Below are 24,758 nucleotides of genomic sequence, written 5' to 3'. Positions count from 1 at the left end.
CTAATTGAGCCACAGGCTAGACATGCCAAGTGAGGGAAGTGAAGATTGCTACATGGTTGAACTCTTCACTGCCCTGCTGTCTCTATTTCTTTTCTCTCTAGTTCAAATAAATGCAAAGAGAAGATCAGAAAATTTGATGCTTCAGAAGTATTCTAATAGAGGAATGAAATGCTAGTCTTCTTTATTCACTGGCATCCTCAGCTGTTATGAGTGATTCTTCAGGATCTCTTTCCCCTTGATTCTCTGTGGACTCTTCCTTTGAACACAGTCAATGCCTTGGGACTTTTGTGACTCCTCCTCTCTCACAACTCTCTCCTATTTAGTTTTAAATATATATAGACTGGGGCTAGGAAGCTCAGGGATAAGAGTAGAAGGTAATAGAAATCATTTGTCTGTCTTCTAATGAATTCAGAAGTGTCTTTCTTTTTTCCTCCCTGATTTTGCTATCTTCAGAAAATCAGGTACTTGGCAAAGTTTTGTCCTCAACTCTGGATTTTAGTAACCAGTTCTGGTGAAATAGGAAAAAAAAAAAAAGATTACCATTTTGTTAATTTCTAAAAAAAAAATAGTGCTGTGTTTTTTCTTCAAAATTTCAAATCAAAATGATGAAATTTTAACTTATTGTACAGCTATTATTTTGTCTTTACTCTGCTGCTGCTGCTAAGTCGCTTCAGTCGTGTCCGACTCTGTGCAACCCCATAGACGGCAGCCCACCAGGCTCCCCCATCCCTGGGATTCTCCAGGCAAGAATACTGGAGTGGGTTGCCATTTCCTTCTCCAATGCATGAAAGTGAAAAGTGAAAGTGAAGTCGCTCAGTAAGTGTCCGACTCTTCATGACCCCATGGACTGCAGCCTACCGGGCTCCTCTGTCCATGGGATTTTCCAGGCAAGAGTACTGGAGTGGGGTGCCATTGAACAATTAAAATTGCAGAAATAAAGGGAAGTCTAAGAGGAGCAAATTTCTAAAAGTTTCCTCCAATAAAAGACTACAATTATCAAAGAGTGGTGGGGAGGGCAGGGTAAACAATATTAATTGAAACTAATTGCTGAAGCAAGCAAAAAAAATCCCACTAATATTGCATTGTTAACTTTAATATGGCTAGGTAAATACAGGTGAAATCAGCTTAACTCCAGTTCTTCTTCCAGATACAGTCATGTGCTATTGTGAGTAGTAAGAAATGGAAATCTAAGCAAACTCTGTACATAGAAAGGTGCATAGAGTCCATAGGAGGGATAAGAGCCCTCTAGTGTAAACCCTCATTCTGTCAAAAGTCCACAATGGCACTCACTCAGATTTTTCAGTAGGAAAAGATTAAATACATGGCTAACCCAAATAGAAAGACTGTTAATGGTGGGCTTTTCTCCCCCGCCCCTTTTTTTTTTGCAATGGTTTGTTCACCTGAATACAGGAAAATGCTTCCTGACTCTAAAGGATCTCTGTCCAAAGAATTGGTGAAGGATGGGGAAGCCTGGTGTACTGTATTTCATGGGGTTGCAAAGAGTTGGGCACAACGTAGTCATGGAATAAGACTATATATATAAATATATATATACTCACATACACTCATATGTATATACACAGATTGATATATATGGCAATTGCATGGCATAGATCTATTGATCTTACTGGATTTAATCAGAGCTTCAAACCTAACATTTCCCAACTTTTTCCTGAACACTGCCAGATGGTTTGGTAGACTAAAGCAATTGGTAAGCAACACTGCTATGACTCAGCAGTAGAGAATCCACCTGCCAAAGCAGGAGATACAGGTTCGATCCCTGGTTTGGGAAGATTCCCTGGGGATGGAAATTGCAACCCACTCCAGTATTCGTGCCTGGGAAATCTCATGGACATAGAGGAGCCTGGCAGGGTACAGTTCATGAGATTGCAAAGATCCAGACATGACTTAGTGACTAAAAAACAACAAGAGACTTATAAGTAGTTCATAGCATATAACAAGTCCAGAAGTTATTTCTATCACTTAGATATCAAAAGTTTCAGCATATAATTTCAAACATGAAATAGATTAAGAACAAATTTCCATCATACTTTCAAAAGGGAAGGTTCTGAAAACCTTCCCCCTTCTTCCTCATGCCAAACAACAATCTTTATTACCTACTGAAATATTTTACTCCCATCAAAAAAGTGGGATTGAACCAAAAAGAGGAACCTAGGATCAGGAATCAGAGGGTGAGAAGTAAGAAGAATTCTCTTAGTGATAATTAAGGGAAATAAAAGGATGAAAGATGTGTGCTAATGATGTATCAATACAGATTGGAGCAGAGGTATATAGAGAGGTACTCTTGCCTGGCAAATCCCATGGACAGAGGAGCCTGGTGGGCTGCAGTCCATGGGGTCGCTAGGAGTTGGACACGACTGAGCGACTTCACTTTTACTTTTCACTTTCATGCATTGGAGAAGGCAATGGCAACCCACTCCAGTGTTTTTGCCTGGAGAATCCCAGGGACAGGGGAGCCTGGTGGGCTGCTGTCTCTGGGGTTGCACAGAGTCAGACACGACTAAAGCGACTTAGCCGCAACTGAAACTCCAGTACTTTGGCTACCTCATGCGAAGAGTTGATTCATTGGAAAAGACTCTGATGCTGGGAGGGATTGGGGGCAAGAGGAGAAGGGGACGACAGAGGATGAGATGGCTGGATGGCATCACTGACTTGATGGATGTGAGTCTGGGTGAACTCCGGGAGTTGGTGAAGGACAGGGAGGCCTGGCGTGCTGCGATTCATGGGGTCGCAAAGAGTCAGACACGACTGAGCGACTGATCTGATCTGATCTGATCTGAAGAAGATTAAATTGAGAGAATGACTGACAGCAGATAATATAGAGAAAAACTAGAAAACTAAGTAAAACAAAACAATTAGTTGGGAGAAGTTGTAAAAGAAAAATGTAATCATTTTACACTACATGGCTCAGCTTTAAATATTTACCTATTCATAATTACATGAAAAATGAATCCTGATCTAACTAAGAATTATAATTCCTGATATAACTAAGCTGATAATTACTGATATAAGCTGATATAACTAAGAATAAACTGGGTCCTAGATGGATGGGAAATATGTGGTTGGGGAAAGTGGTGGTGAAAAACACTAAATCCTTATCATCTACAGTAAAAACAAACATTTTTTAAATGGCAGCATAAACCTAATGTTTTGTAAAAATATTTTTTGAATGTAATACTAAAAGATTTGATAGTGGTTGCCTCTAAGGAGGATATAGAGAGAATCCTTGGGACAGTAAAAAAAAAAATAATAATTTCTGGTACATTCTTCTATAACAAATATAAAAAACATGATATCTAGATCTATCCATGTTGCTGCAAATGGCATTATTTCATTCTTATTTATGGCTGAGTAATATTCTATTATGTATATATACCACAGTGTTTTTATCCATTCATCTATTGATGGACACTTAGGTTGCTTTCATGGAGAAGGCAATGGCACCCCACTCCAGTACTCTTGCCTGGAGAATCCCATGGATGGAAGAGCCTGGTAGACTGCAGTCCATGGGGTCGCTAAGAGTCGGACACGACTGAGCGACTTCACTTTCACTTTTCACTTGCATGCATTGGAGAAGGAAATGGCAACCCACTCCAGTGTTCTTGCCTGGAGAATCCCAGGGATGGGGGAGCCTGGTGGGCTGCCGTCTATGAGGTCGCACAGAGTCGGACACGACTGAAGTGACTTAGCAGCAGCAGGTTGCTTTCAAGTCTTGATTATCATAAATAGTGTTGCTACGGACATTGGAGTTCATGTATCTTTTCAAATTATAGTTTTCTCCAGCTAGATGCCATGAATGCTACTGCTGAATCATATGGTAAAAATATTTTAGTTTTTTAAGAAACCTCCATACTGTTCTCTGAAGTGGACATATCAGTTTACATTGCCACCAACAGTTGAGGAGTATTCCTTTTTTAACACAGCCTCTCCAGCAATTTTTATTTGCAGACTTTTGATGATGGACATCCTGACTGGTGTGAGGTGATAACTTCACCTCATATTTGCCTTCCTCTAATTTGCCTCACCTCTCATTTGCCTTCCTCTAATAATTAGCAATGTTGAGCATCTTTCCTTGTGCCTGTTGGCCATCTGTATTTCTTTGGAGAAATATCTATCTGTATCTTCCCACTTTATCATCGGGTTGTTTCTTTTTTGATGTTGAGTTATGAGTTTTTGATATATTTTGGAAATTAAGCTCTTGTAAGTTGCATTCTTTGCAAATATTTTCTCCCATTCCTTAAGCTGTCTTTTTGTTTCCTTTGCTGTGCAAAAACTTTAGAGATTATCTTACTAAGTGAAGAAAGTCAGACAGAGAAAGACAAATATTGTATATTATCCCTTATGTGGAATCTAAAAAAATGATACAAATAAACTTATTTACAAAACACAAATATACTCTCTGATATAGAAAACAAATTTATGGTTACCAAAGGAGAAGGGGGGAATGAATAAATTAGGAATTTGGGATTAAAATATACACGCTTCTATATATAAAATAGGTAACCACAGAGGACCTGCTGTACAGCACAGGGAACTATATCAATATCTTGTAATACCTATAAAGGAAAAGAATCTAAACATATATATGACTGAATCATTTTACTCTATATCTGAATTGGTTAATAGCACAACATTGTAAATTAACTATTTCAATCAAAATGTATTAAACAAATACAAGACAGAAAAAATTGATACCAATGAAAGGAAAAAATAAATTTTACAAAAGAATTGGAGGAGAGACATTGGGTACATTACTATAGGGTCTACTAGTGGATCCCATATTTCTGAAAACCTCTTCCTCCATGGTAACGGAATTTTTAGCTCAGCTCATAGGAGGCTAGAATAAAAACCATATTTATCAGCCTTCCGTGCAAGTAGGTATAGCTACGTGACATCTCTAGACAATGAGATGTAAGCTTATAGTGTCCTATAAGCATCTCAAAACCTTCCTTAAGAAAAGCATTTATGTGCTCTTTGCTCTCTGCTTCATCTTTATCCCTTCCTCAGCCTTCATTTCTCTCCCTATCCTGCAGCTGGGAACATGGTTACACCTATCCAGGACCATAAACTTCAGTCTACTCACAACTGAGTAATAAAGACAGGAGGCACCTGTTCCCTGACACAGAAAGCACCCTGTCCTGGACCACTAACCTTCCAGAATAGTTAAGAGTCATTTGGGGTTTCTCATACTCATAGTTGAAGTTAATCCTAACTGATAAGCACATTTTACAATATTAATATTAAACTTAAAATTCAAGATAAAAAAAATGAAAAGAATCAGACATTAGAATGAGGAAGAGAATATTGTATCTCTTTTATTTTTTTTTTTTTTGAAGTTTTTATTTTTATTTATTTATTTTTTTATTTTATTTTTAAACTTTACATAACTGTATTAGATTTGCCAAATATCAAAATGAATCCGCCACAGGTTTACATGTGTTCCCCATTTAAAATCAGAATTCTGGAGCCACTATGATCAGAAAGGTTATTAGGATAAAATAAAAAGAAGTGTTCAAATATATATAGAAATATGATTAATAATACATTTCAGATTAGTGTGTTAAAGAATGACCAATAGATTGTTATTAAATATATACATATACAAATGTGTATATTAAATATAGAAAGACTAAAAGCTTTTCTGGGGCTGAAAGAATGAAAATCATCTTGTACAGAAAAAGAAATGCAGTTTTTTATGAGGGTTTTGGGTACAGACACAGGAAAAACCTATTCCAAAGTTGACAGGAACCACTGTTTCTTCTGAGGTTATACAGCAACTGAAAAGTGTCAAAACAATACTCTGCGTAACTATCATTTTTGTACTAATGATGCCCTGGACCACTTTGCTGCACTCATCTGTTACTGGGGATACACAATTTCTAAGCCATCCTTGTCTGGTGACAGCACCCAATCCAAATTAACCCAGCTTCTCCAGTCCCACCTCAGAAATAGTAACCAATTCATAACTGATCGCAGAGCCACTTATCTCCTCTTCATAATACTATGTGAGAACTCAAAGCTTACAAAAGACATTTCTGTCCTTTCTCTCTGGTAAAAGGTAGCAATCCATGGTTCCTCTGGAGTGTCTCATCTCACTAGGTCAGTAAATCTGATTCTGTTGAATTATAAGCTTGTTCCTGTTCTAGTCTCTGGCTGATTGGAGTTTAACAATATAATTATGTATGCAAAGTTGGAATTTTTTATATATAAAACATCTTTCCTTGAGATAAATTTCAGAGACTAAAAATGAAATATTTAATGAAGTGAAATCAGAAATGTACTAGAATAAAATTACATAATTATCAATGTAATATTGTAAGCAGGTGGATTTTTTTTTATCACTGATATCAGAGCTCCCAAAGAAAACTGTTTCTAGGTTTGATTAAATAAGCTTTTTAACTTTTATGTAATAAAAGAGAAAAATAATCAGGAAAATTAAAGGGCAAATGACAAATGGGAAAACATTTACAACATTTAAAGTATAAAAAAACTAAAAGGTCTCATTTATGAAAAGATTTTTCCAGTAAACTTTTAAAAACACAAAAGTCAGCAATGACCACACTGGAAAATGTCAGTTTTCATTTCCGTCCCAAAGAAGGGCAATGCCAGAGAATGTTCAAACTACCGCACAATTGCACTCATCTCACACGCTAGCAAAGTAATGCTCAAAATTTTCCAAGCCAGGCTTCAACAGTACATGAACCATGAAATTCCAGATGTTCAAGCTGGATTTAGAAAAGGCAAAGGAACCAGAGATCAAATTGCCAATATCCACTGGATCATCAAACAGCAAGAGAATTCCAGAAAAATGTCTACTTCTGCTTTATTGATTATGCCAAAGCCTTTGATTGTGTGGATCACAACAAAGTGGAAAATTCTTCAACAAATGGGAATACCAGACCACCTGACCTGCCTCCTTAGAAATCTGTATGCAGCTCAAGAAGCAACAGTTAGAACTGGACATGGAACAACAAACTGGTTCAAAATTAGGAAAGGAGCACATCAAAGCTGTATATTGTCATCCTGCTTATTTATATGCAGAGAATGTCATGTGAAATGCTGGGTTGGATGAAGCATAAGCTAGAATCAAGAATGTGGGGAGAAATATCAATAACCTCAGATATGCAGATGACACCACTCTTATGCCAGAAAAGTGAAGAGGAACTGTAATTCTCTGTAGAGCATCTTGAAGAAGGTGAAAGAGGAGAGTGAAAACACAGGCTTGAAGCTCAACATTAAGAAAACTAAGATCATGGCATCTGGTCCCATCACTTCATGCCAAGTAGATGGGGAAACAATGGAAACAGTGACAGACTTTATTTTCTTGGTCTCCAAAATCACTGCAGATGGTGACTGCATCTATGAAACTGAAAGACATTTGCTCCTTGGAAGAAAAGCTATGACAAACCTAGAGAGCATATTAAAAAGCATAGACATTACTTTGCTGACAAAGGTGCTTCTAGTCAAAGCTATGGTTTGTCCAGCAGTCATGTATGGATGTGAGAGTTGGATCATAAAGAAGGCTGAGCACTGAAGAATTGATGCTTTTGAACTGTGGTATTGGAGAAGACTCTTGAGAGTCCCTTGGGCAACAAGGAGATCAAATCAGTCAATCCTAAAAGAAATCAGTCCTGAATACTCATTGGAAGGACAGATGCTGAAGCTGAAGCTCCAATACTTTGCCCACCTGATGGGAAGAGCCAACTCATTAGAAAAGGCCCTGATGCTGGGAAAGATTGAAGGAAGGAGGAGAAGGGGACAACAGAGGACAAAATGGTTGGATGGTATCACCAATTCAAGGGACATGAGTTTGAGCAAACTCTAGATGGTAAAGGACAGGGAAGCCTGGCATGTTGCAGTCCATGGAGGTCATAGTCAGACACAACTGAAAGACTGAATGACAACAACAACATGCAACTCAATATCAGAAAAACAAACAGCCCAATCAAAAGTGGGCAGAAGACCTGAACAGACATTTTTGCAAAGCAGACATAAGATAGCTAATAAACACATGAAAAAATGCTCAATATTGTTTATTCTTAGAGAAATGCAAATCAAAACTACAGTGAGGTATCACCTCACCCCAGTCATAATGGCCATCATCAAAAAATCTACAAAAAATAAATGCTGGAGAGAATGTGAAGAAAAGGGACTCCTCCTACACTGTCAGTGGGATTGTACATTGATACAGCCACTATGGAGAACAGTATGAAGATTCCTTCAAAAAACTATGAATAAAATCACCATATGATCCAGCAATCTCACTACTGGGCATCAGTTCATTTCAGTTCAGTTGCTTCAGATCAGATCAGTCACTCAGTCGTGTCCGACTCTTTGCAGCCCATGAATCGCAGCACGCCAGGCCTCCCTGTCCATCACCAACTCCCGGAGTTCACTCAGACTCATGTCCATCGAGTCGGAGATGCCATCCAGCTTCTCATCCTCTGTTGTCCCCTTCTCCTCCTGCCCCCAATCCCTCCCAGCATCAGAGTCTTTTCCAATGAGTCAACTCTTCACATGAGGTGGCCAAAGTACTGGAGTTTCAGCTTTAGCATCATTCCTTCCAAAGAAATCCCAGGGCTGATCTCCTTCACAATGGACTGGTTGGATCTCCTTGCAGTCCAAGGGACTCTCAAGAGTCTTCTCCAACACCACAGTTCAAAAGCATCAATTCTTCGGCGCTCAGCCTTCTTCACAGTCCAACTCTCACATCCATACATGACCACAGGAAAAACCATAGCCTTGACTAGACGAACCTTTGTTGGCAAAGTTATGTCTCTGCTTTTTATGCTATCTAGGTTGGTCATAACTTTCCTTCCAAGGAGTAAGCATCTTTTAATTTCATGGCTGCAGTGATTTTGGAGCCCAGAAAAATAAAGTCTGACACTGTTTCCACTGTTTCCCCATCTATTTCCCATGAAGTGATGGGACCGGATGCCATGATCTTCATTTTCTGAATGTTGAGCTTTAAGCCAACTTTTTCACTCTCCACTTTCACCTTCATCAAGAGGCTTTTTAGTTCCTCTTCACTTTCTGCTATAAGGGTGGTGTCATCTGCATATCTGAGGTTCAGTTGCTTAGTCATGTCCAATTCTTTGCAACCTCATAAACCAGGCCTCCCTGTCCATCACCAACTCCAGGAGTTTACTCAAACTCATGTCCTTTGAGTCACTGATGCCATCCAACCATCTCATCCTCTGTTGTCCCCTTCTCCTCCCACATTCAATCTTTCCCAGCATCAGGGTCTTTTCAAATGAATCAGTTCCTCACATCAGGTGGCCAAAGTATTGAAGTTTCAGCTTCAACATCAGTCCTTCCAATGAACATTCAGGACTGATTTCCTTTAGGATGGACTGGTTGGATCTCCTTGCAGTCCAAGGGACTCTCAAGAGTCTTCTCTAACATCACAGTTCAAAAGCATCAATTCTTCGGTGCTCAGCTTTCTTTATAGTCCAACTCCCACATCCATACATGACTACTGGAAAAACCATAGCCTTGACTAGAAGCACCTTTGTTGGCAAAGTAATGACTCTGCTCTTTAATATGTTGTCTAGGTTGGTCATAACTTTTCTTCCAAGGAGTAAGCGTCTTTTAATTTCATGACTGCAATCACCATCTGCAGTGATTTTCGAGCCTAAGAAAATAAAGTCACCCACAGTTTCCACTGTTTCCCCATCTATTTGCCATGATGTGATGGGACCAGATGCCATGACCTTAGTTTTCTGAATATTGAGCTTTAAGCCAACTTTTTCACTCTCCACTTTCACTTTCATCAAGAGGCTCTTTAGTTCTTTGCTTTCTACCATAAGGGTGGTGTCACCTGCATATCTGAGGTTACTAATATTTCTCCCAGCAATCTTGATTCCAGCTTGTGTTTCATCCAGCCCAATGTTTCTCATGATGTATTCTACATATAAATTAAATAAGCAGGGTGACAATATACAGCCTTGATGTACTCCTTTCCCTATTTGGAACCAGTCTGTTTTTCCATGTCCAGTTCTAACTGTTGCTTCCTGACCTGCATACAGATTTCTCAAGAGGCAGATTAGCTGGTCTGGTATTCCCAATTCTTAAAGAATTTTCAACTGTTGTGGTGATCCCATAGTCAAAGATTTTGGCATAGTCAATAAAGCAGAAATAGATGTTTTTCTAGAATTCTCTCTCTCACTACTGGGCATATACCCTGAGAAAACCACAATTCTTAAAGGCCATGCACCCCAATGTTCATTGCAGCACTATTTACAATAGACAGGACCTGGAAGCAACCTAGGTGTCCATTGACAGATGAATGGATAAAGAAGTGTGGTACATATGTAAAATGGAATATTACTCCGCCATAAAAATGAACAAATTTGAGTCAGTTCTAGTGAGGTAGATGACCCTTGAGCCTGTTATACAGAGTGAAGTAAGTCAGAAAGAGAAAAATCAAATATCATATACTAACTTATATATATGGAAACTAGAAAAATGGTATTGATGAATCTATTTTCCTGCAGGACTAGAGACACAGATACAGAGAACAGACTTGCAGGTAGAGTGGGGGAAGAAGGGAGTGGGACAAAGTTAGAGAGTAGCATGGAAACATACACACTAACACATGTAAAATAGATAGCCAGAGGGAATTTGCTGTATGATGCAGAGCTCAGCCTGATGCTCTGTGATAACCTAGTGGGGTGGCAGGGCATGGAATGTGGGAGAGAGGTTCAGGAAGGATGGCGTATACCTATACCTATGGAGGATTCATGTTGATGTGTGGCAGAAACCAACACAATATTGTAAAGCAATTATCCTCCAATTAAAAATAAATTTTTAAAGAGTCACAAAAATATTAAAAGTTATATTTATTAATATGGAAATGATACCTTTTTAGTAGAAAAAATATTCAGAGGTTTTCATCTATGAAATATTTGAAAAGATGCAATCCAAAGTGCTATTATAGTGGTTATTAGCTGCAAGATAGAATGCAATTATTTTTCTTTTGTTTTTCTTCTATGCATTTCCTCAGTTTGTAAAATAACAAATGTGCACTTTTTGATTACATGCCAATTATTGATTCATTATTTTAATGAATGGAAACAGTAGCTTAAATCATATGCTTTTCCTTTAGAGTCAGTTTAAATTTTTTCATTTTTTTTCCAGTTAAGTTACTTTAGGCTAATTATGTTTTCTGTGGGGATATTAAGATTAAACCAAGTAAGTAAATGTGACCAATACATTGAACAAGCAGTTTTCACATGGTATATTTGCAAAGCAATTTCATTTTGTCCCTCACAGTCTCTTTAAATCTGATCAGTGGGTATTACCCCTACCTTGACAACTGGATAATATATTTTCTGGTTACTTTTAGGTAATAGAAATCACACACACACACACACACACACACACATGTGTGTGCACACACGCACCCACACACACATCATATCTCAATTCAGTAATTAAGACAGTCCTATCTCAGATAATAATCAAACTTTTGAGACTGAAAGGCAGACCCTAAATACAGGAAAATTGATCTTTCCTCTCTCTTTCCATATTGTTATAGAGTTTCTATTTTCTCTCAGGCGGCTAATGGGAGAAATCTGCAGGTAGAAGAAAGAGAGAGGGGATGGGGCAGGAGGACAGGGAAGCTATTACCTAAGATCATTGGTGCTCTGTGAGCCTCCAGATTTTGAAGTTGCCCCTTTCTGGGAACACATTCAGGGTTTTCTGAGACACTCTAAGAACATCCCCTTGCATCTTCCTGGGATGCAGGCTACATTTCCCTCAGACTGAAGCTTTGCTACAGCTTTTCTTATGACCCTTGGCTTTTGGGGCAGAACACTCCTCAAAAAGTGTCTTCTGTTGGGGTCCCATTATCTCACATCGTCTAATGGGTTCTAGGTCATGATGCGTAACACTCACCCAGGGATAGAGCATCCATTATCTTCTTGTTCAGCTGCAGGAAGCAGGAAGGATCTCATTTTAATATTCTGTCACATGTGGTTTTTATTTTTTCAACATATGTAAGTTGTTTATGAAGGGAGGTGATCTAGTTCATGGCTAATGGCAAATTGCCAGCTTGGGAATTGTTGTCGCTACCAATAATGTGAGACCATTTTACATTCTTTGTATTTTTAAACACTTTAGCCTGTGTTTCTCCCCACACTATGAAAAGTATCCTCAATAGAATTATCATTTATTTTATCTTTCTTCCAAATACCATTCTCACATTCTTTTCTTTAAATTGTAGACTCACGGATTTTGTAAATACTTATTTACCTTAATTCTTTCATGATACACCTCTCACTCCCCTTTCCGAAACTCACTTTGTATTTTCTTACAAAAAGCACCACACTGTCATAAGAAACATCGTCTTATACTTCCTAGGAGGAAGATGCTAAAGCAGTTGGCCAGGATCCATGGGATTCATTCTCTTCCTTCACCAAATGGGAAAAGAAGGCAGATGACCATTTTAGTCTCCTTGCCAAATGGACCTCTGGGTAAATAGACTAATATTATTTTGCTAGGAGGTATAGACCTTATTTTTTAAGTGACCATAGAGGGATATCTTTAAGGATTACATACAATAAATGAAACCCAGTAAAAATGACATGGCTCTTTGGAGAATGGGTACAGAAAGGTACACATAGAGTATGGAAAGCTGCTGAGTATTAAATTGAGACATTTCATAATTTAAACATGGCCTGCTACATGAGGAATCCAAGAGCCACCCTTTCAGACTTTATCCTAGGCTAGAGGTGCACGTCTCCCATATGTGTCTTCGTGTGGGAAGAAAGGACCTAGGGAATTACTGTTAATGTCCTGGAACTCACTCTGCTTCATCTGAGCTTCTTGAATGCCTAATATTCTTACAATTATATAGTAAAATTTGATATTGAGTAAAACCTGAGTCATATGAATCTAGTTTGACAATCTGATCCTGTGTATTGACTCATTTCTTCGACTTCTCTTTAAGAGATTCATTTTATTTATTTATTTATTTATCTATTTATTTATCTATTTATTTTTAAGAGGTTCATTTTAGATTGAACTAATAACAATGAACTCTTCCCAAGACTTTAGTGACTACCTCCAAAATATGTCATACTGATATATTCTTGACCTTGATTTCAACTTATTCATGACTGGGATTATATTTCTATTTTGGGAAAGGCATCTATAGTTTCTACTTTTATAGCTGACTGATTATAAATGTTTCCAACATACATTTGGTTTGTTATTCCTATAGTTGTTTGAACAATAAATGAGCTTCTCCTGATGGACTCTGTATGATATATCCTTTTTTTTTTTTTGGCAGGTTTGTGTCATCATCTTATACCTTTAGAATCATTTTAATTCTATTTGTTTTAATTTTCCCTTCATGAGTTTTGAATTTTATTTGATTTTTCTGGTATGAAGTCCTATATGCAAGGTCCTTTCCAATTTTTGCTTCTGTCTCTAGTCCAAATCTTACACTCTGCTCTTGTCTAGAGACCCTATTATATTACCTAGTTGGTATCCATGACTACATCACTTTATTCTTCTCTCTTTAGTCTTCTTTTTACCTGCCATTTTAAGATGCTAATAATTTGGCTTTTTTTACCTTGGGAAAAAAAATCACAGAGCTAATTTCATACAATTGATATCAATATCCCTAACAACCATGGCAATGCCAAGTGTATAAAGAATTGGTCTTCACTTTTTGGCTAGGTCTAATTATGAACAAATGCCCATTGGATATGAAGTAATTTCAAGAAACATCCACAACACTGTTCATGAAACTGGAAGGTACAGAGATGGTATTCTAATGGCTGTGATAAGGATTGTACTGCGGTACAATGCCAAAGGGAGAAATGAGAGATGTAGAAAGACACTGTGGTTGGAGCAAAGAGGAATTAATTTCCTTTTAGTTGTAAAAAATAAGAAAGCTGTAATATAAGAAGAATCACTTCCATAATGAGTCTTGATACATGGGGTTGAGTAGTATATTAATAGTCAGAGAAATACAACAAATCGGAGACAGATAAATAGGTAAGAATGTTAAATGGGATTTTTTAATAAGAAACTGACTCATGAAATTACTGAAACTGAGAAATCCCACATTGAAGCTGGAGACCCAAAAAACTGGTGATGTAAATTCTAGTTTGAGTCTGTAGGCCTGAGTACCAAGAGTGTAAAGTGCCAGTCCAAGAGCAGGAAACCATTGTCTCAACTCAACAGTCATGCAGAGAGAGAGAATTCACTTGCATTCTCTTTTTTATTCCATTTGAGTACTCAGTGGCTTGGATGGTGCCCACCTCCATTGGGGAGGTCAATCTACTTTCCTCAGTCCAGTAATCCAAGTACTAATCTCTTCTAGAAATACTCTACAGACACACCAAAAATAATGCTTGACTGAAATACCTGGGCATCTTCTGGGCCAGTCAAGTTAATACAAAAATTTAACCATTGTAAATAGAGTTCAAGGGTAGGATAGGGAAAGAGGAAGGGACAGAAAAAGCATGACAGATTAAGAGATTAGCAGAATCAGCCAGGAGAAAAAGACTGGATATTGAAGGGCTCTTGGGTCACTTTACTAAGGTTGTCCTAGGCTGTCACATGTATTGGTTCTTTTGAAACAGACTTCCCTGGTGGCTCAGATGGTAAAGCGTCTGCCTACAATGCAGGAGACCTGGGTTCAATCCCTGGGTCGGGAAGATCTCCTGGAGAAGGAAATGGCAACCCACTCCAGTATTCTTGCCTGGAAAATCCCATGGATGGAAGAGCCTGGTAGGCTACAGTCCATGGGGTCGCAAAGAGTCAGACACGACTGACTGACTTCACTTTCACTTTTGTATATGACAAAGATTACAGAGTAAAGTAAAATGTTCTGAGTATCTGAAGTCCTCACTAAATGAAAAATTCTACCTGAGAAAGTGACCACTTCTCACCAGCTCTGTTGCCATCACTTTGCCGACAAAAGTCTGTATAGTCAAAGCTTTGGTTTTTCCAGTAGTTATGTATGGATGTGAGAGCTGGATCATGAAGAAGGCTGAGTGCTGAAGAACTGATGCTTTTGAATTGTGGTGCCAGAGAAGATTCTTGAGAGTCCCTTGGACTGCAAGGAGGTTAAACCAGTCAATCCTAAAGGAGATCCACCCTGAGTATTCATTGGAAGGACTGATGCTGAAGCTGAAACTCCAAAACTTTGGCTACCTGATGTGAAGAGGTGACTCACTGGAAAAAACCCTGATGCTGGGAAAGATTGAGGGTAGGAGAAGAAGGGGGGTGACGGAGGATGACATTTCATCATCCAATGGTTGGAAGGCATCACCAACTCAAAGGACATGTGTTTGAGCAGACTCTGGGAGATATGAAAGACAGGGAAGCCTGGTGTGCTGCCATTCATGGGGTGTCAAAGAGTCAGAAACAACTTATCAACTGAACAACAACAACGGATGCCATCATCCTGGACAAATCCCCATCACCTCTCTTCTTGGTGTAGCTCTGAACTTGGGTCCCCATTTCTAACTTTGCTCCATTTACAACTCCCCAGGACAACTGGAGTAATTCTGTTAAAACTCAGTGAGATCCTACCATGTCACCTGTGCTCAAAATTCTTCATCTTCCTCAGAGTAAAGCCCAAGTCCTCCTTGTGCCCCTCAGTGCATACTTCTGCCCTCCCCATCTCAAACCTCATCTCTGGTATCGTGCCCTCCTTCACTCTTCGATGGCAGTACTGGCCACCTTGCTGTTTCTTACCCACGCCAGACTGAACCCTGCCTCAGGGATTTCTCAATTGCTCTCTCCGCTTATAGGCGTTCTTTCCCTAAAATGTGTGTGAGGCTCATCGCCTCACTTCCTTTAGGTCTTCACTCAAGTCAGTGTCTCAGTGGGGTCTTTCCTCAACACAGAATCTAAACTTTCAACTCTCATTCCCCACCCCTCAGTCACATTTCATATCACTCTTCTCTGCTTTTATTTTTATAACTTTTAACTAATTTAAAGTACTATGCATTTTATTTATTTACTTTACTCTGTGTCTCCTGGGGTAGAATGCAAACACCATGAAGGCAGGGAATCTTGTCTACTTTGGTTATTACTGTATCTGCCCAATACCTGTAACAGTTTCTGGCACAGTATGGATGCTAATAAATATGTCTTAGATGAATTAATGTTATTCTTTACAGAATCCCTATTGCTACATATTTTGTATGCTGAATTATGAATATAGTGTTTAAGTTTTCTATTCATTACACAGCATGGGAAATAATTATTCAAAAAAAATTCTAAGTTTTGTATTTACAAGGTTTGCAGTGCTCCATGGTATTAAAAAATGTTTCAGAGCTGGAAACTATTTCTTGAAATTTAATTAAAATTTTAAAAATATTATAAGACAGCAGATATTAAATATTAAAAGGCAACAGATTTTTTTCTCCATCTTGTCTTCTGACTGGGGTGCTGATGCTATAACAATTAAGAACTTCATTAGCGACCAGATGGCTGAATGATCTCACTATGGACCTTTGAATTAATTTGCATTTTCATTATAACTCTGCTTCTAAATTGTATGTATTACATTTGGTCTTTTATGTTCTCTCCAAAGAATTAGAGAATTATTTCACTGAAGAATAATATATCTTGAGAGGTTGAACCTAAGTAGTATGTACATTCTAAATTAAAAAAAAACCCATTACTAATTTATTAACAAAAGTAAAAACTAAACTGAGTTGTTTGCTTTATTTCATTGCCTCCTGCCACTCTTCCATGTATCTCAATGAGAGAACCTCTCATATGGTAATCATTATTTGTTTACTAAATAGATTTGGTGAAATTAAAAAAACATTGCCATTTGAAAGTTAGTTTTGTCTCTAGCTTTAATTTCTAAGCGGATCTCTTAATTTAAGAAAATCCTCTGAGAACGTCTCCCTAACTCCTCTACCATCTTTATAACCAAAACCATATGAAGTATAAGACCAGGTGGTAGCTGCTACCTTGGGAAAAAAATATTACAAGACCATTATGGCTTAGGGGTGATTGGACTTTCCAGTCCACTGTGCTAGAGCCATGGTCAGTGGGCAGAAAGTAGTGAATTAGAAAAGGAGACTTGGAATTTCCTGGGAGGAAAACACTCAGGAAGAAGAAGAAAGGAAATAATACCACCTTCTCCCACCACGCACACAAAGAAGATGAAGTTTGGAGTATAAGACGTTTATTAGGGATCAACTCTTATGAGACGAAGGAGGGGTAAGTAGGATTGGCCAGAGGAAAAGTTTGAACTGTGATTCAGGCCTGACAGTGCCCAGGCCAGTCTGGCACAGAGCCTGGAGGTGTGTTGCCTGTCAACCACCCATGTTAAAATGAAATGATTGGGCCTTTTTGTTCTGTTCCTCATTCTGTCACCAACTGTGGCTACCCTGGGGTGATGGTCCTTCTCACACTTTCTCTTGAGCCACTCACCCTGGGGAAACCAGCTATCATGTTGTGAGATAGCCCTCTAGAAAGGGTCACTTGTAAGGTACTGAAGGACCATGTCATTAAGCTTGGAAGTGACCCTCCAAATACCCCACATAGTAGAATCTTCAGACACAGGTGCAGCCCCAGCCAGCAGCTTGATACAACCTCATGAATGACCTTGAGCAAAAGGCACCCAGCTAAGCCATATATGAATCGATAACCTACAAGAATCTGAGATAAATTCTTAAGCGTCTAAGTTTGGTGGATAACTTGATAGCAGCAATAGATAACTCATAAAACTGTAACAAATCCTGAAGGCAGCTAGTCCTTCCCTGAAGGAGGATCTGAGTAGCACATCTTAATATTCATTATAGCCCTCTCCCCTTTTCTCCTATGTATCTGCTGCTGCTGCTAAGTCACTTCAGTCGTGTCCAACTCTGTGCGACCCCACAGACGGCAGCCCACCAGGCTTCCCTGTCCCTGGGATTCTCCAGGCAAGAACATTGGAGTGGGTTGCCATTTCCTTCTCCAATGCATGAAAGTGAAAAGTGAAAGTGAAGTCGCTCAGTCATGTCCAACTCCTAGCAACCCCATGGACTACAGCCCACCAGGCTCCTCCGTCCATGGGATTTTCCAGGCAAGAGTACTGGAGTGGGGTGCCATTGCCTTCTCCGCCTATGTATCTACTTTTCTGTATATATTTAAGGGGCTGCTCCTCCAGGATTCTTGTGGGCCTGAAAATGGAGGTTAACAGAATTAATTCCAACCCTGCTGCTACAGTTGATCTTAGGGCCACAATTGCTTTCTTTCCCCTGTACTATTGTTTTTAGTTTTCTTGCACCATTACCACCACTTCTGCTGATTGTGGCTCATCTGGTAGCATGACCTAGAGTGTTGTTCTTCAGCCATCCAATCCCTTGGTCACCATGTTCTTCTTGTACCTGCATTGCTATATCTGTCTATTTACACTTAGCTTGGCAAGAGAGTACCACAAGGTCCCAAACTGGGTCAGCTGGGTCCCATAGGTATCTCTTCTAGCCCCATTCTGTAACAGCAATTCTGTCTCTTCCTGATGATCTAATTCCTACCAAGATGATGATTCCTTTTCTTGCCCCAAATCCCTAGACAGACATCATAGCTTGTATGTTTTCCTCTGATAAAATTGTCACCCTTCTGTAGATAGGACTTTAAACTCTTCAGAGTTATAGGGACAAGGAGCACAAAGTTCTCATGGATCTTTGATTATGATTTTAAGTTGGGCAATGAAGACTCAGTTGCCAACTGAATGTGGATAAATGATGGTGGTCCCCATGTTAGGGAGTCCTCTTAAGGGCATTCCCTTCTTTTTCATGTAGAAAAAAGGGGTAAAAAAGGGAATCTGATAATTGGGATGCCTAAGTTCTTCATTCAGTTCTTCACATAAAATTAGGCTGGGGTTGTTGCTGAGTAAAACATACAGAGGCTTGGCCATAAGAGAGAAATTTGGGATCCAATTTCAGCAACCACCAATTGGCCTCAGAAAACCTGGTAGCTGGTGCTAAATTTTGGGTTTGGGAACACTTAGAACACCATGAAGTCTATCTGGATCTAGGAATAATTCCTGTCCTGATATCTAATATCAGATGCCCTATATATCAATCCTGAGTTTGGGAAAACAGCAATTTTGGGGGCAAACTTTTGTCCCTTTAAGGCTAAAGCCTTAGCAAGTAGATGCTCTCTTCCTGGGAGGAGGCTTGAGAAGAGGAGCAAAAAAGCAAATCATCCACATGTTATAATGAAGTAACACTCTAAGGAACTTTATGTCATCCAGTTCAGCCTTTAGAATTTGCAAAAAAAATAAGGACTATTAACAGCTTTGAGGCATTATTGTCCAGGTGAATTGTTTTTCCTCCCAGGTGAAAATAAAAAGGTATTGGCTAGCTTCATCAGCTGAAATACTAAAAAACACACTGCATAAATCAATTATAGTAAAGAATTTACTTCTGGTGGGAATGGATGTTAGTAATGTATGAGGGCTAAGAACAGCAGGGTGTTGAGGGATAACAATGCTGTTTACTGTTTATCGTTCAGAGGGCTTGAGTAAATCATCACCCTTGGTCTTTAGGTTTTCTCACTGGTAAAATGAGAATGTTACAGGGGCCAGTAAAAGGAATCATGAAGACTTGAAACTTGTAATCTTTTATTATGAGTTTTATGCCTTGAAGGGCTTCTTCACTTATAGGTTATGGATTAATTCTGGGGAGAGGTTTGTGGGGAGTTTTTGAATTTTAATGGGAAGTGCACTCTGAGCTTTGCCAACATCTGTTGGAGATTTTGCCCATAAGGAAGTGGTAGGTGATTTATTAAGGTCAAATGATTAGTCTTTCCAGAATCTGCTCTAGTACCATCAGAGATGAAATAAATAAAAGATGTTGAAATGTCTTTTAATTCACCTGATTGTTTTCTTTGATAACTACTGTCAAAATCTAGAATTACTTCCCCCTTTTGGGAGAATGCCAACATTTTCCTCCCTCTAAAAAATCTTGATGTAATAAATGGATAAAGGCAGAGGAACTAAGGAGAAAAGGGTGTATATATCTCTCAAAGAGCCTTTAAAAAAAAGGAAATGCATTCCAAGATAGGAACCTCTTGATGTTCATCAGAAATCCCAATTATTTGAAATGAGTTAGTACTATGAAACAGAGGCTGTTTTATAGTAGTAGAGTTGGGTACCAAGTGTGTGGTTCTAGTCAATTATACATAGAAGAGATTCATCCCCAATCAGGAGAAATGTTTCTCTAAACTGTTAAGAAGAAGGATTGGAAAGAACCCCTGTATTTCCTCAGAGCCCTTTCATTAAAAATTGGGAGGATACAGAAAAGGCTGGTTGGAGGGCTGAAGTTAACTAAAACTCTTATTTGTAACAATCCCTAACACCGTGGCTATTTGCTGTAATGGCATAAACTAGGAGGATTTTGGTTTCATTTAGAAGCCTTCATTTACAGGAGTTGAAGATTAAGAATTTTATCTATCTTCCTTGGAGGTGGCACATTTAGAGTATGATCAAATTGGCTTGCTCAATTAACTAAATCTGGAGTGGACATAATTTCCTATTTCATCCCCGTCCTTTTTATTAAAAGAGAAACATCCTGGTTGAGCCCATTAATAAAATGTTTGAAGCTACCCAGGTAGAATCAATGTCTTAAGAAAGATCAGAATTTTCATTAAAAACATTCTGAAATTGATTTTAATAATCATAGACAGATTAGTCAGATTTTTATGTGCAACATGAATTTTGTTCTAATCAACAGAATTTGGAAAGCCCCTAGAAATTGCTAGATGAAGTTGCCTAGAGATTGTCTAAGCCTAATCACATCATAAGTTAATTGGATGGTTTCCCAGTTTTAATTCTAGATACCTTTCAGAATTTTCCCCATGCTGATCCTGGCCTTCATTGACAGTCATATGAACTAGCTGATATAAGTCAGAGGAACTAGATTGATAAGTGCAAATGACATATTGAACTACTTGGAAAATCTGTGAGAATCTTTCATTACTTTGGGAGAATCTTTGATGGTGGTTTGCAGTTCAACTTTAGTCCAGGGAATATAAGAATTTAAGAGTCTAGCTTCTGGATTATCAGTTCAGTTCAGTTCAGTTGCTCAGTCGTGAAAGACTCTTTGCGACCACATGAACTGCAGCACGCCAGGCCTCCCCGTCCATCACCAATTCCCGGAGTTATCAGAAGGCTTAATTTTAAAGGAAGACATTCTGACAAGTTCAGAAGAAAAGAGAGTGGGGATAGTTTCAGTAAAAAGGGGAAACTTGGTGAAATAATTAGTGTGGGGACTTGAAGTTATAGTGGAGGCATGGGGGTAGAAGGGATGGAGGAAGATGGAAAGGAGGGGAAGTCTTGCTATGATGAGCTGAGTAAGAGAGACAAGATGGCACCAGAGGTGGAACCCAAGGGGAAAAAAAAGCCATGGAAGAAGAGCCTGGGGCTTAAGGGGTCATTTTATCATTTGTTTGCCTCAAACAGTTTTAAAATAGTGTTTTGCAGAGTGGTAGTCTTAGATTCCTGATAAGATTCAGTTCAGTTCAGTTCAGTCACTCAGTTGTGTCCAACTCTTTGTGACCCCATGAACTGCAGCACGCCAGGCCTCCCTGCCCATCACCAACTCCTGGAGTTCACTCAAACTCACATCTATCGAGTCGGTGATGCCATCCAGCCATCTCATCCTCTGTCGTCCCCTTCTCCTCCTGCCCCCAATCCCTCCCAGCATCAGAGTCTTTTCCAATAAGTCAACTCTTTGCATGAGGTAAGATTGAGAAACCTCCAATTACTATTTGAAATAAGCGTTCCACTCAGTTCTGGAAATTTTTGAACTATTATAATCCAATTCAGTTTTAAGGAAATTAAGCTTAGGGATTTCAGAAGTTCTCTATAATGGTATTCTAAACCGCCTTTGGTCAGGTTGGTCCATTTGGTTAGAAATGCATATAAGGAAGGATTGCAGTTCTTAAACATAAAACAGGCTGCAGTCCATGTGCCGGGGGAGCCCTCATTATATTTAGATAACTGGGATCCCATTCCCTAGAGGCCTTTCCTCTACAGTAAAGAACAATTTTGAAACAATTTAAGCAGCTTACAGCACAGCCAGCTCAGTTCAAACAGCTTGCAAGCCTGAATACAAGTCAGTTCAAAGGAAACAGCTTAGTTCTGGAAGAGCTAGGTCAAAGGCTTTTTCAACTAGTTTCTAAAGAATAGCCTTTCCAAAAGAGAGGTTGCATTGGCACAGTTTCGTTTAAAGTAGCCCCTTTCCAAAGGAGCTAGGCTGAAGGCATTTTCAGCCAGCTTTAGTTGAAATGATCTGATCAGACTGAAGTCTCAAACTGTTTCTCACATACAGAACAAGGCCTTAGTAAGAAAGATGAAAGTTTTAAATCTTGAATAAAACCTAGAGGGCTTCAAATACAAGGAGATCATGGGATCAATTCCAAGGAAAAACATCTCTTCAAATTTCAAGGTCAGAGATAAAAACAGTGAGCACTAATGGACTCAATTGGGGTACCACAACTGTTTGCTCACTAGCCCCAGAGCCACTGGGAGTCTTCTCTGGTCACACCAAAATCTTGACCTAAAACAATAGGTTGTCATATGTTACTCCAGGAAATATGGATGTATTCATGATCAGCAGAGAACTGCAGTTTGGGATCTGCAACCATGTTGAACCACATGCAAGTTCCCCCACAGCAAGGGAAGAAGAATGCTTTTTATAGAGAGGAAAAAGAAGTTAAAGAGCTGTAGAAAACAGTCTATGGCTTTTCACTGGCTGAGTCTTTGTCAGGAAAGAAGAGGATTCTTTCTTCTTCCTGTTGGACTCTGCTATCATCATGGAGCATGAGAGCTTCAAATTCTGGTCTTCTAAATCTGTTTAGTTGAGGTTTCTGTTTATTAGTTATTTTTTTTTTTAATATGTTCCATACTTTGGCTCAAGCTTTTCATAATCTCTTATCTGGAGTGCTGGCTGAGGCCTTTGGACAAAAAAATAAAATAAAATCAAACCCACGCCTGGAATACATTGTTCTATTTAGTCCTATGAACATAAACTAATGGTCCCTCTCAGATGGAGATGGCTCGTGTAGTTAGATGCACTCCTTGAACAGTGCCATATCAGGGCTCCACATTGATGTCTACTGTTGACAGGCTGGAAATCCAGTAGCTCAACTGGCCTTGATATGTGGGAGTCCATGGTGTTGGTGCATTCATGTTCTTTTCTGCCACTTCATTCATCTGTTCCTCAGGCCAACACTGAGTTGACTGATAACAGAGGCTGGCTGACATTAATTGGTTGAGTTATTTTGCCTACTTGGTTGATTACTGCATCTTCTATGGTAGATATTTTTTAGTGAACATTGACTCATGATACTTAGATCTTCATACTTAATGCCCATTTACATATGCCTATCTCGTAGATAATCCACATGCTTAATCCAATCTCCTACTGAAACTTATAGTCTTTTTCTTTCCATATCCCAGAAGAGTTAGTTGGGCTTTTACCATTGTCTATAATTCTGAATGTGTTATAAACTCACTGATTTTATCCAAAATGGAAAAAAAGGTACACTGAACCTAAACTGTCCATTTAGAGGATTTTCTTCCTCCTCTAGCTCATTATTTGAGATTCATCATACAGATGTAAGAATGAGCTGAGAAGGGACATGGTGTAACAGTGGTTGATTCCAATTCTGTTTGTGCTCTGTTGCAGATCTACAATTTTCACTTTATAAAGGATTGTTTCTGAGTTCACAGTACTTTATCATTGGTAAGTCTTATAGGACTCAACTCATGATGGACAGTTTAGCCATATGTTCATTTTGTGATTCATGGTCAGATATTCCATTTTTACTGAAGTCCAGCAACACACCAGGAATTATTTTTCAAAAGATGTATAATTTTATACTGCAAGTGGCAATACCTTGCCCCCAAACTTCAAGAGACCCACTTTATGAATCTTTAATTGGAACTTGCCATATGTTATGTCTTCCCACCAGTGGTACCTCCCACACCACAAGGTGGACCAGATCATATGGTCCAAGTGTGAGGGCTGCTTGTACTATAGCCAAGACCTACAGCAGAGCTCTTTCCTGCTTTGCGACTCACTTAAAGCTGACAGTCTTATCCTGGATATTGATGTGAAATGCACTGATTACAAAGATGGAAGAAGCCCACCGGCACAGTGATTCTTTATCTAAATATTACATCTTGAGCATCATGATAAGATGTACTGCTGCTGCTAAGTCGCTTCAGTCATGTCCAACTCTGTGCCACCCCATAGACGGCAGCCCACCAGGCTCCCCTGTCCCTGGGATTCTCCAGGCAAGAACACTGGAGTGGGTAGCCATTTCCTTCTCCAATGCAGGAAAGTGAAAAGTGAAAGGGAAGTCGCTTAGTCGTGTCCAACTCTTCGTGACCCCATGGACTGCAGCCCACCAGGCTCCTCCATCCATGGGATTTTCCAGGCAAGAGTGCTAGAGTGGGGTGCCATTGCCTTCTCCAGATAAGATGTACACAATGTGATAATTTGTTCTTTACTTTGAAGAGGGTGTCATGACAGACCTTGACCATTTAGCTACTAAAATTTTATGGTTATGGTGGGTCCCTGAATCTTAATAAAGTTTATTTCCTTCCCTCTGGAGTACATGTGACTTACTGAGACCTCCAATGTGCTGGTCATCTCTTCCTCATCTGGAAGGTCACCAGTAAAATGAATCAAGTAGTGTTTTGTATGATATCATCCCACATGCATGAAAGGAGGCAAGAGAAATGACAAAGATCTAGGGCA

At 39.1% G+C, this 24,758-nt stretch overlaps 1 protein-coding gene across 10 annotated transcripts in view; it reads left to right on the top strand.

Moving 5' to 3' along the window:
• The window catches only part of LOC129646198 (uncharacterized), a 109,631-nt gene extending 85,262 nt beyond the window's left edge, over nt 1–24,369 (top strand). For 4 of the 10 annotated variants that reach the window (XM_055572043.1, XM_055572042.1, XM_055572041.1 and 1 more), the window contains 2 exons: nt 12,385–12,497; nt 23,682–24,337. In XM_055572043.1, the coding sequence (XP_055428018.1) occupies nt 12,385–12,497; nt 23,682–24,112 (544 nt within the window). In that variant the 3' untranslated portion in view covers nt 24,113–24,337. Of the gene's footprint in view, nt 1–12,384; nt 13,217–13,315; nt 14,995–23,681 lie in introns of those variants that run through there. The other 6 variants (XR_008711749.1, XR_008711751.1, XR_008711748.1 and 3 more) reach the window with 3 other exon arrangements.
• Nucleotides 24,370–24,758: the final 389 nt, after the last annotated feature.

Source organism: Bubalus kerabau, chromosome 3, assembly GCF_029407905.1.
Source record: "Bubalus kerabau isolate K-KA32 ecotype Philippines breed swamp buffalo chromosome 3, PCC_UOA_SB_1v2, whole genome shotgun sequence".
NCBI classification, from domain to species: Eukaryota; Metazoa; Chordata; class Mammalia; order Artiodactyla; family Bovidae; genus Bubalus; species Bubalus kerabau.
Note: the sequence above shows the minus strand (reverse complement) of the source record. Positions and strands in the feature narration are given on the sequence as shown.